General features: G+C 33.8%; 3 protein-coding genes across 8 annotated transcripts in view; 2 read left to right on the top strand and 1 right to left on the bottom strand.

Moving 5' to 3' along the window:
• Positions 1–64: 64 nt before the first annotated feature.
• LOC106708047 lies at positions 65–8,269 on the top strand. The gene is made up of 10 exons (XM_014499519.2): positions 65–258; positions 477–683; positions 2,281–2,364; positions 3,030–3,140; positions 4,059–4,269; positions 5,036–5,106; positions 5,885–6,001; positions 6,339–6,401; positions 7,113–7,278; positions 8,024–8,269. Exons 1-10 carry the CDS (start codon positions 223–225, stop codon positions 8,194–8,196), a joined length of 1,239 nt encoding a protein of 412 aa, XP_014355005.2. The 5' UTR covers positions 65–222; the 3' UTR covers positions 8,197–8,269.
• Positions 8,270–10,965: 2,696 nt separating this feature from the next.
• LOC106708014 lies at positions 10,966–12,907 on the top strand. The gene is made up of 3 exons (XM_014499465.2): positions 10,966–11,048; positions 11,130–11,336; positions 11,780–12,907. Exons 1-3 carry the CDS (start codon positions 11,016–11,018, stop codon positions 12,827–12,829), a joined length of 1,290 nt encoding a protein of 429 aa, XP_014354951.2. The 5' UTR covers positions 10,966–11,015; the 3' UTR covers positions 12,830–12,907.
• Positions 12,908–14,143: 1,236 nt separating this feature from the next.
• Positions 14,144–15,147, bottom strand: part of LOC106707980 (calpain-A) — a 32,357-nt gene continuing 31,353 nt past the window's right edge. For 3 of the 6 annotated variants that reach the window (XM_045684731.1, XM_045684732.1, XM_045684733.1), the window contains one exon: positions 14,145–14,314. In XM_045684731.1, coding sequence (XP_045540687.1) covers positions 14,232–14,314 — 83 coding nt within the window. In that variant the 3' untranslated portion in view covers positions 14,145–14,231. Of the gene's footprint in view, positions 14,315–14,748; positions 14,836–15,147 lie in introns of those variants that run through there. The other 3 variants (XM_045684730.1, XM_045684728.1, XM_045684729.1) reach the window with 2 other exon arrangements.

The raw sequence follows: 15,147 nt of genomic DNA, 5'->3' as shown, positions 1-15,147 counted from the left end.
CTTTGTCGGACTTTCTGTTTAGTGTTCAAATGTGTTTCTGTTTATAAATTATTGTACTCTTTGGTGTTCATCTTTGCCAGTGTCAGATTGTCTGATTGATTATTTCAATCCTTGCATTGTTATTTTGCTTGCTTCATTGCTAGTTTGCGTATGAAAATAAAATAAAACTATTTGAAAAAAATCATTAATAAAAAACTTATTATAAAAAGACGTTGTATCAAAATGACACTTATAATTGTATCTGGATTGCCTCCGTGGGTAAGTAATTTGATTTGTGCATGAAATGGTTTATTTCTATTTTTCTTCAAATTTTCCTAAGCCAAACGATATATATTAATTATTTCTAATCTATGTCTAAGGAGATATTAAGTCACGTTTGCTCGTTTTAAATTAAAAATGATGGATGGATTTAATATAACCATTTTCACATATAAAAACTTTAAATATGTTAAAATAAATTTGTTTTTTTCTTGCAGTGGGATATGAAACTATTGGTGAGAAAATTAATACAAGCAATAAGAGGGAAGTATGAAGTACTTACTATAAAATCTACCAAAAGTACCAGATGTGGATATGTACGTCTGTCTGATATGCTTGACCCACAGACAGTCGTGAATAAAATAAACAATACTATGTTTGGTAAAGTCAAACTACATGCTACAATACCTGATGTTGAACCAGCAGTAAGTTTTAAAGAAACATTATTTCACTGAGGCAGTAAAACACATGTTATATCTCACTAAATGTAGCACTTCGTTAAATTCCATCAAACTGATTTGAACTAATGTATTATTTTTTATCGTCCAATACCATAACAAAGGTATTAATGGTAAATCTCACTCTCTTCAGTAGGACAAAGAGTATGTATATATAGAGGGAAAATAATAAAGAAAAGTAAAAACTATTAAAGTCCGTATTTAAGGATTTATTTTAATCAAAATTAATATTATAAGAAAAGTTAGAAAAACAATGACACTTGACATAACTAACAAAATATAGTGACATATGACATATCTAGTAAATAAAAACTCTATGATGTAGTTAAAAATCTTCAACCAGTGTCTTTAACAAAAACATGGCAATTTCAAAACTACTTTGGCTATTATCTTATTGTAAATAACAGTTGCCAACAACTCCACACTGAATTAAAAAAAAATCTAGAAAAAAAAATATAACCTGTTTTACCCGGAAATAGTGTAGCTTCCACATAGTTCCTGAGCCTGTTTAAAACAAACAAATATAATTTTTTTTAATACTTGTGTGAATAATGTGCGTCGGTAGCTTAGTGGGCGATGGTGGCTTAGTGGTTAAGCACTTGACTTGCAATCTGCAGGTCCTGGGTTTGAATCCCGCCATATACCAATGTGTTTTTTGGTTCTCGATTTTTATATGTACATTTATCCTTATTTTTATAATTTATAATATCTGAGAAAAATAAAAAAAAATATGTGTGAAGTCAACCAACCCGCACTGGGCCAGCATGGTTGACTATGGCCTAGTCACCCCTAACTTGGGGTAGGTTCCGAGCCCCTCTACGCCCACAGCTCCCGGAGTGGTGTGGGAGGAGCCACGGCTTCCTTACCTTCCGACTGACACAGGTGCTGTCTGGACATGGCTGTTTCGGACGGTACCTGTGTCGGATCGGAAGGGAAGAGACGATGCGCTGCCACGGGTGCGGCGCCGATGAGGATACGGCGCAGCACACACTTGAAGTGTGCTGCGCCTGGACAGAAGAGCGCCGCACCCTGGTGGCGGCGATAGGCGGCGACCTCTCACTTCCCGGCGTCGTGCGCGCCATGTTGGGAAGTGAGAGGTCTTGGAACGCGGTCTCCTCCTTCTGCGAAACTGTCATATCGCAGAAGGAGGAGAGGGAGCGGGAGCGCGAAGGGGATCCCCTAGCGCCCCCGCTCCGGCGCAGAAGAGTGGGGAGAAGGAGGCGGCAATTTGCTGCTGCCCTTCTCCCCACGCCTCAAAATTGAGGGCCCCTTAGGGCCAAACGCAGGCGGGGTCACGGAAGTAAGCTAACGCGTTTCCCGTGGCCCCGCCGTAACGCGTCAGAGGGCAGTCTGGTTTTAGTGGGTATTCCGGTCGCCTTCTGCGGCCGGCGAGTCCCACATTCCCTACGCCATTGCACAGCCCGGCGTAGGGGTGCGTAAAAGCATTTCCAGACTTTAAAACAAAAAAAAAAAAAAAAAAGGTTCCGAGCCCCTCAGTGAGGATGTATAGAGAGCTGATGCTGATGAATAATGTTTAAAAATTTATTTTGACTTAATTTCTCAGTTACCCAGCGCAGTGAAGCCTCTTGGACTGCCAAATCCTCTTCGCAGAGCTTACGGTATAGCTAACGAAGGTTCATTGGGACAGGTAAATAATTTCTTATATACATTGAAACACATGACATATATCGGCGTGACCATCTTATTAAATTATCTCATTGTTGAAATTAATTAAATAACTCTTGTAAATACGTTCTTACAATCGATTAATTGATTAAAACTTCATTTATTGTAATTTTGAGATTAATTTACAAACGATTACTTAATTCAAACACTTTATTGTAAGTCTCATGAGGGTATAAATAAAAATGTTCCGGCGGCACAGAGCCAGTCTCAGTACAACCGCCGGAGTGTTCAGAGCTCTTCAAGGAGGCAAAAACTCTGCTGCAAAATATAAGGATTTTCATCAAAGGCTGCGTTTCATTTAAGGATGATCAATGCTAAAAATTATGTTAGTGGTGCTACCACCACTGACGTTGTGTGTTTTTCAAACACTTCGGGCGGTGCTCTTCCGACACATATATTACATGTTTAAATTCAAATACAATAAGTTTTTACATTCCAAATTACTTGATAATTGATATTGTTTGAATTCCCTAGAGATTATTATTCTTTACTCATCTTTTTCTTATAGGAATGAGTTGAGAGGGGAAGAGATGGAACATTATAATTTCATCGGTCAATGGTCCATGCAGTAAACAGATAATGGTTTACTAGGTTTTCTTATTTTTTTATTTGATTAATAATTTTCAGGTGCTCCATGCTGCTCACTCTGAGATTTTGGAGGAACTACAATCAAAGTATGCTGGTTTATTTAAGCTCAGTAAAACAACTGGTCATAAACTACTGCAAACAATTGCTGAGGTTTGTGTCATATCTACTATTATTTTCTTTTATCTTGATGGGTCCTAAGTAACATTGATTTTTATTTTTTTTGTGTTAAAAGCTACCTCTTAGTTTAATTAACAGCATGCACTTTAAAATATACACATTTACAGGTGTAAATGTTTTTTTGCCGAAGTAAATGGGTATAAGGGACCTATTTTCATCAATCTATCTATGTACAATTAATACAATTGGAGTTTCTGTAATATTGAAATATTTTTTTTATGTTGGCAAGGCCGAGTTTTACATGGATAATATCATGGCTGGACCAATTTTAATAGGACTTTGATGAGAAGATAGCTGATGTATCCGTGTCTATTATAGAGTACCTTTTATTTAATTCCACTCTGAGGAAGCTGCGGGGTACTGCTAGTAATAAAGTAATGTATTACAATCCTACCTAGATGTTAAGTGATTTGGCCAAAAACATCATTAGTACTAGTTATTCAACGTTTTTAATCTTTCATATACTAGCTGTAGCCCGAGACTCCATCCGTGTGGGATTAAAAAAAAATTATTACCTAATATGTTCTTCTAGACAAGTTCTACATTTGTGCCAAATTTCTAAGAGATATAGCCCTTCAAATACACATCCAAATATATCCACATCTATATATATATAAAAGAAAGTCGTGTTAGTTACACTATTTATAACTCAAGATTGGTCGAACTGATTTAGCTGAAAATTGATGGGGATGTAGCTTAGAACTAGGAGACGGACATAGGAACTTTTTTTTATCTTGTGTGCATTTTTTTATTCCGCGCGGACGGAATCGCGGGTGAAAGCTAGTTTATAATATTAGTAATTAGTTCAATTACTTTTTATCTCCGATGCCATTATTTATACTTATCTTTTTAAGTCTGAAGTAAATGTAATTTTTCACTGATAATTTTCAGGACTTACTGAATAAATTACGTTGGATAATGATAAAGGGTACGGATGTTAATACATGTTTTAAACTGACCAAGCAGTACAGGAAGTTGCACCCACATCATTGTGATTTCAGTTTGATTCTGTCAAATTTTAATAATATAGAAAGGGCAGCGGGGAAACCTCCTTCTGCACTGAACCAGGATGATCTTGTCACACCTACGGACAGACCTTATGGTATGTCAGTTTAATATTATAATAGATAGTATGGATAAAATAATTAATAGGAAAAACTTTGTATCAAATTTTAAAAAAATGGATTTTTTTTTATGCCAAAAGGTGGCAAACGAGCAAACGGCCACCTGAATTCGCCGAAATAGCGAGGCGACTTGCCCATAGACATCCGCAAATGCAGATGTGTTGCCTACCTTTAATCAACAGAGAAGGGGACGCACAGAAAGAGAATATTTCCCCTTCTTTTTCACCCTCTCCTCTGCCAAATCCACTTCCCCTTCCCATCCTTTCTAATAAGAAAAGGGTGGGAAAGGAAAGAGGGCTAAAACTAGGCCTCCGGCACCACACTTATCAAACTGTACGCGGAATTTCTTCCACTTGACGCCTGTCTTCTGTGTGGTCTTGGTATTTCACCGGTCGACCCGGCCAATTCCTTCACCCAACAAATATTGTTGTTGCGGGATCTACCACTGTTAAATTAATATTGGATGCATATAATTTGATGCAGTTAAAGTTAATTTGGAAAAAGTTTATTTAATTGATAGTATTATTTTTAATTATATAAAAATGCTTTAATTATAAATAATGGTCGCAATTTGAACAATGGCAATGACCACTAATAAAGAAATAAAGCATTCAGATTACAATTTCTTTCTTTCTGTCTTCTTAAAAATAGTTATATTTTAAATTATTAACCAACGCTAGATAAATAGATTAATGTTGTGTAATAGACAGGACAGTTAGAGAAATATGTTTTTTTTTGTTGTAGTTCTATCTAACATGCCATTGGATAAGGTGCAAGTGATTTGTACAAAGTATGCAAAGGCTATAAGCATGAAGGTATTTAACATTTTTGGTACAACTGTTATTTATTATGGTCAAAAGTGTTTGTTTAGTAGAATTCAATGAAAATGAGAAATTATGTCACTGGCTGATTATGTAAATGCATTTCGGGATTGACTAGCTGTTGCCAGCGACTCCGTCTGCGCGGAATCAAAAAATACTTAATAAGTAGCCTATGTGTTGTTGTAATTTTTAATTTCCATTGAATTTAATAACATACAAAATTTTATTCTTTACTTTTGACGTGTATTTATTTTTTTAATTTAAAATTTTAATATGGCAACACACTATTGGCATAATATGGAATAAAATGTCAGTCTCTAAAATATGTGTTTCCACTTCCGAAATAGGATGTTTTTTTATGACGGCAAGAAATGGCTACACTTTTTTTACATTGATTTTCTCTTATCCAAAATGATTGACATTTTTGTGGTAAATATTATTACATAACTTTATTTTTGAATACTTAACGTGGGTTTCTGAAACCAAAATGTTTGTATGAAACATAGCATATATTTTATCTATATATATATAAAAGAAAGTCGTGTTAGTTACACTACTTATAAATCAAGATAGGTCGAACTGATTTAGCTGAAAATTGATGGGGAGGTAGCTTAGAACTAGGAGACGGACATAGGAACTTTTTTATCTTGTGTGCATTTTTTTATTCCTCGAGGATAAAGTCGCGGGTAATAGCTAGTTTTAAATAGATATTTTGATCTCAAAAACCCACAGTTAGAATGAATTTAATAATTATTCATTTAATATGATTTAGTTACAAAACCACATAAGTGAGTTAAAGACAAGCACCAATGAAGAACCGATGGAAGAAGAATTGGCTGTGCAGAAGGTCAGGTTTGAGTTGAAGAAAATCATCCCTTATATACCTATGGTTAGTATATAAGTTTCTCATTTATAGATATAGTCCGTCAGAAATGGTCAATGACTTGCTTATATAGGTGTGTTGTTTATCCTGGTTCGACTGTATATACACTAAGGCATTTGAGTTGGCACGTCGAACTGAACAGTTATCTTCATCAAGACGTGCCAAGTAACTATGTATTATATATAAAACTTATGTAGATAATTTGCTAGTTCCCGTTTAATTATTACTTTTAAGGTGTTTTTATTTGTTTTATTAAAGTTTTCACATTATAAGTTGTATAGAAAATAGATTCTAATCCAATTGTGTAGAAAGAGATGGAAAACTTAAAACTACTCTTTTTCAGATGGTACAGATAGTTGTAAAGGACAATATATTACAGAAGAAGAGTATGTACTATAGAGTGAGAGTGAGTATTAACATATGTTATTTTTTTTATTATGGAATAATGCGTGGTTCGAAAAGTTAATGAATATTGTGAACATTTCAATCAAATATTTTTGACATTTACGGCGCCTACAAGTTTTTAGTGTTGCCAGTGAGCGAAAATTTCCTAACTTCTTCTGAAATTAGTTCATGTTGCAATTAAGTTTTTTTTTGTTCTTATCCTTCCTTTAAATATTATTTAAATGGATACATTCAAACACATTCGTAAATTGACCTACGTTTCATCATTCGAGATTATAAAAATGGCAACATTAAACTATGCAGCTTTCTTATTGGTCAAATATGACATTAATATAATGTTCGTAAGAAACGGGATTCTTACCACGATTAGGCTGTTTGAGCTCCCGATATTTCGGCACAGTTGCATGCGCCATGTTCACGGGTTGACTGAACTGACTCAGTCAACCCGTGAACACGGCACATGCAACTGTGCCGAAATATCGGGAGCTCAAACAGCCTAATCGTGGTAAGAATCCCGTTTCTTACGAACATTATATTAGTAAAAACCACGAAAGTTTGAAGCTATATATCAAATATGACATTGTTAAATCACATATTTTACGACTGCCATAAGATGCTAGTCGAACTATACTAAGTTTTATTCACTAAAATGTAGACTTCTACTTGAGGCGAAGTATACATCAAATTGTATAAGTATACGGATAATGTTCAGATCTACGGCGAGCCGTTCCTACCTAACAAGGACATGATGCTGAAGTTCCTGAAGAAGTACCACGCGGTGAAGATGTACCGCAGCGACCGCGCCTTCAACCTCATGTACTGCAAGGTGCCGCTCACAACACTGCCAAAGTTCGCTGAAGCCGACGGCACTAATATATGTAAGATAGTCACTTTCTAATGTCCACTTTACATTATCCCAGTCCAGTGATCTAATCCAGTGCTAGATTATTGTAAAAATGTAAACGCACTGTAATACAATGTATTGTACATTCCAGTGGTGTTATTTCCAGCTGTAATGTGGTCGCTGGACTGGAATAATGTAAACTGGGTATAGTAGTGGTAGAAAATATTTGCTCGCACACTATAGTCCAGTCGCGGAGGAGGAAGAATTTCGTACATTGAACTGTCATTACCTGTCTCTGTCACTCCCGCGTAAATGAGTCTCGCTCGCACAGATAAAATGGCCGCCGTCCTCAGGGATTGTAAACCTTTTACTGGAGACTATAAGGTTTGTTCTTTTGTAATAAATGTGACAGGCGAGACGTCTTCGGAAAGCAGTTACTCCGATACAGAGGAATCTTTTTTTTTCTTCCTTAGATTTTTATTACTTGTAATATAAAATCTAAATAAATAATTTATATAATAATAATAACTATATTTCATAAGTTGGTAAATTTTCTTTCTCCTTCAAATAATTCATGTAAACCGCACTAAATACAAAAATGTTTATGACCACTGTCAGTAGGTAAAGAGGTCATTGTACGAAATTCTTCGTGCTCCGCGACTGGACTATAGAAAACAAATTTTAATCTTGTTCCCCAGCTATGATACAGTCGAGGACGTTTATTTCCTACCCATTTTGATGATATATTTAATGTTAAGTGGTTCTTTGTGCGGTGACAGGCGGGGCCATTATGTACATCCGTCTGTCAGATGTGGAGTACTACAAAGTGCCGGACGCCATGGTCTCTGAGATGTTGTCCTTCAAGCCGGTGATGCCGGAGCAGCCGCCATTGCCAACCAGTCATACAGATACACAAGATGAATATGATAATGAATGGTGTGAAACTTGGTAGTTTTAAGTTGTATTTAATCTATATATATAAAAATGAATTGTTGTTCGTTAGTCTCACTAAAACTCGAGAACGGCTGAACGGATTTATCTTATCTTAGTCTTGAAATGTTCGTGGAGATCTAGGGAAGGTTTTAAAGGCGAGAAAAAATTAAGTTTTTTTTTATCTGCGCGCGGACGGAGTCGCGGGCGACAGCTAGTTGTATTAATAAATGTATTGAGTTTTAATATAATACTAACTGTTTTATATATAAATACTAGCTGTCGCTCGCGACTCCATCCGCGCGCAGTTAATAAGCTTATATGACACGTTCGTAGATTTACCATAGCAGCGCCATCTATTGATTACTTACTCAACCCAGTCGAAAGGTATCGACATCTGTTAGAATCATTTGGAGTTAACAGATAATTGTGACTGTCAAATAATTAGCAATAAATTAAAATTGCGACTATAATTTGAGATTTAAACTATCCTATCTCTCAAGTTGGATCGAACTGCACATGGTGTGCGAATTTTATTATAATCGGTTAAGTGGTTTAGGAGTCCATTGAGGACAAACATTGTGACACGAGATTTATATATATTAAGATATATAGTATACAATAGTATAATATTATATATAGTATACAAATAACAATTACTTCACGTTTAGACAATGTCAATAAGGTTAGGTCTATTATAATGACTGTATTCGTTTTGATCACTTCTTATTATCATACGTAAATGTTGTAATACATGAATGCAGAGCTGGGCGTTAACTCGTTAATCCGTTAATCGTTAATTAACGAAGTTAACATTATACTTAACGGATTAACTTTTAAGTTAACTTCAAAAAGTGTTAACGCTTTTGTTAACTTCCGTTAAACTCAACTTCCGTTAATAAAAGTCCGTTAATCGTTAAATTAGAAACTTGGAGACGTGCTGTCATTTTGTTCAAATTACGTGCCACGCTACGCTCGTAAGTTCAGCTATGTTGGGCGTCTGCCGGCGACTCGACGTTCGCGTGCAAGTGTGATGCATCAGAGCACCCGGGAAAGACGTGAACAACAGAAAAAAATCAAAAGAAGATTCGAAATAGTATATTTCATTACGAGTATATAAAAGCACGAGTATGTAATAGCCCACATTCCGAACGCTCTTCGTCCCTGTAATACGCCACTTTTTGAGCAACTGTATTAAAACACTTTTTTACTCCTACTTTTTCTTAAGCTTTTCCAAACTCGTGCGTTCTCTTTCCCTGTCAAAATAATGTCTGTTAAAAAGAAAAACCAACCACGAAATTTTTACAAAAAAAAATCATTGAAGTTTTTATGATTCATGCAAATATTTCTAAAAAGAAGCTCCTAATTTGTTACAATATCAGATTTAATGATTTGATTTAATGAATTAGGTTAGTTTTCATTTTATTTCATCTCATTAAATTTCATTTTCATTTCATATCAATAAAAATAATCCACTAAGGACTTGGTTGTTTAGGCATAGTTCCCTTTGCCTGCCCAGAATGGGTGAAGAAAACAAAAAAAATCTCTGTTTGTATTCTTTAACGGTTGGCGCCATTTTCCAAACATTTTAGTTAGTTGAGTTTATTGAGTTTTTATTATTCTATTAAATTGCTTCATTTTTTCGCAACTGTATCAAAAATAGATGTTTAGTACACGAAACTGTCATTACAACTTGTTCCAGATGTCAACTTATAGACATTTGTCGGAACTCTGCAATGACAGGCTTTCCGCACTCGTAATGAAATATACTATAATGCATTCATACTTGTCTCTAATACTAATTAAAAAAAAACAAATATTAAATTCATTCTATAAATGTATAGTCAAATTACTATTTTAAACAAGTGTCGCCACATAAGTGTGAAATTAGTATGTAAAATTTTGGTATGGTTAACTGTTAACGATTAACTTTAACTTGCGTTAAATTTTCGAGATTTTAACGCTTTAACGATTAACGAAGTTAATTTTTTAATTAACGAATTAACGATTAACGAAGTTAACTTTTCGATTAACTGTGCCCACCTGTGCATGAATGTAACCAGTTTTTAAATTTTTAGCTCCTGCATTAAACTTATTAAAGTATTTTATTGAAATTTACGTGTATGATTTGTGTTAATAAATATTTGTATACAATTGTAATTTTGTTTATTTTACGCATTTTAAGTTTCCTAAATCACTTAAGTGTTACAAGTTACAACAATAGTATTACAGGGCACAAATAGAAACTTGACCGTGTAATCGTGGGTTTCTAATCCCTATATCGTCATCCTTGTTTCCTTGTCATTATCCTCGACGAAAGAGAAAACTATGTTTTAAACGGAGGTTTTGGTCTCAGAACATTGATTTACCACTAGCCGTAGATAGAGCGCGTCATACAAAAAGTTCAGAAGTCCACGGTAAGTGAAAAATTCCGAGGAGAGGTAATTTTTTTTTTACAGCCTTTCAATTTACCGCAAATTACTAACTAATATTACATCCTAGATATATTTTAAAAGTTAACATTAAGTAAACCAAATACAGACAAAACGAGCAAACAAGTTTATCAAAAAATTATTACAATGAAATATAAAGGTTGGAAAATAGTATTATCTCCGTTTTCTTTTAATATTTCAGTTTTTTTTTTAACTTTACGACCGTGATTTCGGTAAGATTTTAAAAAAATGCTTTTTAAATTGGCAGAAAACAACATTGACTTGTTTTTAATCTTTGTCAGGTATAATATGCTCTTTACTCTTTGTATTTACTTGTTCACTTTTGAAATTTGAAAACCGCTCAAACCAAACTTGCAGCGAAGTTATTTATCAAGTTTTAAAAGCAAAAATGATGTTAACAATATTTGGTATACCACAAAAGGTATGTATAATAATTAGTTCTCTATTATCATTAGAAATAAATTTTAAAGTTAGAGGTTGATTGAAAAACTGATTATTTTAGATTACCTACAACGATTTAAAAAAGTTAATCCAAGAGGAATGTAATATTAGTCAATTTTTGCTGGGTGACTTTTTACAAGACATGAATGGCACGAAAAATATAAAGATCTGTGTAACTGATGGAAACGAGGGTGACTTGGTAAAAAAAGGATTGGATGGATATAAACTGGATAAAAGTATTCTCTCTGTGGCTCCAGTAGCTTCAAAAGTAAGTAGAATAAAATATTATTTAAACTGAAAAGGCAATTTATTAACTTTTAATAGTATTTAATTATCATCAGCCCACAATACATTCCCACCGAGAGGCTTAGAGCCTACCCTAGTGTGGGTTGGTTGACTTCACATCATGTATTTGTATTTCTTCTCACATATGGGCAGGTTGCATCACGATGTTTTCGTTCACCGTAAGAATGTCTGATAATTGTACATATTTAAACTGGAAATCTCAAACCACATTCATACAGAATGGGATTCAAACCCAGGACCTGCAGATTGCAAGTCATGTTTTTAACCTCTGAGTCATCGAAGCTCTTAAAAAGTAATTTTCTAAGTTTGCAATGTATTGTTTAACTGTATTGTTGATCTATGATTTACTCATAGCAATTTGAAGTTAAAATATTCTTGATTAATTTAAATCTCCTTACTTTTTAGACACACACTGTTGAAAAAAGTAGAGTTGTTACAATGAACACTGCTATTCCTTGTACTGAAAATATTGATAATCAAGTAACCAGTTCTACCAAACCTATTCTAAAAGTAAAAGAGTTACCTACTGAAAATAAACTCAGAAAGAAGAAGAGTAAGGCTAAAAGAGCAAGCAAGAAACGGCGTTTAAAGATAGCAAAAAAACAAGCTCTAATGAATGATGCTTTTCAAATAGCAACACCAATCTTTTTTACGGACATGATTAGCCAATATTCTGCACAGATTGCACTAACCATGAGCCAACCAGCTAGTTTTGATCAGCGAAAAGAAACAACCCCAAGTATCAAAATGAGTTTTCCTGTTGTTAAAGAGACATGTAAAAGATTAAAAGAGATGACTAAAGCTGATGAACTTGTAATGGATAGGATAGGGCAGAAACTGTCAAACTTAGATGTTAAAGCGACAGCCTCTAAAGATAAAGAGTTGGGTGTTTGTGTGGTGATAACAAGTGGTCTTACTGGTCATCTCAGCCAAGATGCTGTGGACTTAGTTCTGGATTCAATTCATACTAAGTTGATAGAAGATTCTAATATTGAAACAATATACATACCAGTGTTCACAAAAAACCCACAATACATAGATGGGACTGTTATATTATTTTGCAAGGATCAAAATACGTTCAATTGGCTTGAACCAGTTGTTCTGAATCCCGAATTAATGAGAGGTATGCTCCTGACTATAAATAAAGTCGATTTTAAAGATAAACTTCTATGTGGCATTGTAATACCTGATAGAGCAGACATATTGAAAAATCCACGTCTTATATTACAGTTATTGAGTCGACAAAATCTTTGGATTGATGTGCAAAGTTGGCAGTTTGTAGGAAGTGAACCTCAGCCACAGAATTATTTTATGAAAGTCTTAATACCTAGAGATCATTGGAATATATTAATTAGTAGAAAAAGTACACTGGCATATTCTTTAGGCTCAGTATTTGTTAAGTTTTTAGGACAAGCAGAGATTAAAGTTGAAGATGTATCAATAAGCAGTATTTAACAGTGGTAGATTCCACAACAATATTGTTGTGTGCACAAATGGGCCGGGTTGATCGGTGAATTACCACAACCATACAGAAGACAGGCTTCAAGTGCTAAATACCACAACCACACAGGCGTTAAGTGCAAGTAATTCTGCGTTTCGTCAGATGATTGTGCATGCTGGAGGCCTAATTTTAGTCCTCCTTCCCTTCCTACCCTTTTTTTATAAGGAAAGAATGGTACAGGGAAGTGGATTTTAAGGAGGAGGGGAAATATTGTCTTTCTGTGAGCCCCCTACTCCGTTGATTAGAGTAAACAGTGCATCTGAAATTGTAGATATCTATGGACAGCGATCACATCGCAATTTCGGCGAATTTAGGTAGTCGGTCGCTCATTTGCAACAATTTGATAAAAAAAAGTTTGAAAATTCAGTAATAAAGATGCGAAAAGGCATATTTGCGTTATTTCTGATCTGGAAATTAAGTAATTTGTTTTTAATAAACATTGTTATTAATATTTATTAGTTTTTTTTTCTAACTTTAGCAATTTTGCTGTCCAACTATCATAAAGCAAGTTGTTTTCTAGAAAAATCAATGTCTAGGTAAAAAGTGTTTGTTACAAGATATTTTGTGCCGATACCGTTGGCTTGTGGTTTTATAATGGCATTTAATACAAAATAAATCTCGGACAACTTATAAAATTGATGTTTTTCCTTCGATAAGATTAGTCTGTTATAAAAATAAAACAAAAAAAAAATATACGATAAACATTTAATTCAGATCTCATATTTGAATACAAAATATAAATTGTCATATATATTTATATAATAAAAAATTGCAGAATAAAAATGCATTGTCTGTTGACAAATATTATAAAGAGCCCGCGATACAAAAATAATGAATAAATATGAACGAAATGCTGTTTGTAATCGCACAGTAACTAAAAGATGATGAGACTTCAGCACTACCAACATAACAACACGAACACTAACGTCAACAAAATGGCGGAGGAAACGTCAATAACTGTCAAACTCAATAGTTTTTTTTTTTTTTTTTAGTTTTTAGTTGTCAAGTCCATGGCAGCTAAAGTCCCTTATTTATTTGTGAATAATGAAAGCTATTGGAATGAAAAGTCGGTGGATAGAAAAAAATACTGTCAAGTAATTCATAATTAATAATACAGATTATAAATTCAATAGAGTAATTGTACCCGTATAGATAAATAATTTGTGACTACATTATTTGGGGGTTGAGATTTTTTTTTAATTTTTCTATTATAATTAGTAACAAAGTCCAATAAATACCATTGCTATAATTAAAAAAAAATATTATTTTTTAATATAATTTATCTAGGCCGGATAGAATAGTGCGCTTAAATTAGGACCATATTTATATAATAAGGCATATATTTTAGCTATTTATCTATGAGTAGACTGTGCGATTCAGCCATTCCTCCAGAGAGAAAGTTGCGTATTCTCCTCCTGAAGATCTCCCTTTAAAGGTATCTGAAAATATATATAAATATTTTAATTTCTTGGATTGGTTTACACTGAAACAGTTAGTAGCACAGTTAGCGTTATAGAAAATTTACAACACCTTATTTTATTTAATACTAAAAAAAAAACTTCTTTAATTTTGTGAAGGTAGTTGTAGATTTTCTTAAAGTGAGAAATACCGTCTACTTACAGGTTTATGGTTTATTTTTTTTTAATTATGAAAATTAAATAAATTCTACCATTAATTTCTGTAGTAAACGATATGAATAGAGAATAGTTGGAACTGTTTTTTTTAAATCAGTAAAATCTGAAAGGAGCTAAGAAAAATTCTAAAAAAAAATATTTTTAGATGTTAATTTAGTGTTTATGTTTCTACAATGGGGACACAAGAGGAGACAGTTCCAACACATCTCCAGTGTGCAGTATTCAGAGGAGTCCGTACAATTTGTACTGTTCAGTTGTGACGCGATGTCCTCTTCACGAGTTCAGCTGCAGTTCCCGTTCGAGATTCTCGAGCGGCTCATTGTTTGCTGTTTTATTATTTATTTATTACTAATATATATCTTATAAAGAAATAATAATTACGCTATATAAAAAAAAAATATCAAATGTCAAAATCCTAAACCATAGACAACTTGTAAATTCCTTAATCTTACTAATATTATAAATGCGAAAGTTTAGAACAGTGATTGTCAAACTTATTTCTTTCACCGCCCCCTTTGAAAATCAATTATATTTCAGAGCCCCCTAATTTTTATTCAGTCCTAAAACTTAAAAACCACAATTTTATTACTTTAATTAATTTCAATGCCCCCCAATTTTTTGGGCCTCTTATCGCCCCC

This window comes from Papilio machaon, chromosome 27 (assembly GCF_912999745.1).
Source record: "Papilio machaon chromosome 27, ilPapMach1.1, whole genome shotgun sequence".
NCBI classification, from domain to species: domain Eukaryota; kingdom Metazoa; phylum Arthropoda; class Insecta; order Lepidoptera; family Papilionidae; genus Papilio; species Papilio machaon.
This window is presented reverse-complemented; position numbering and strand designations above follow the sequence as displayed.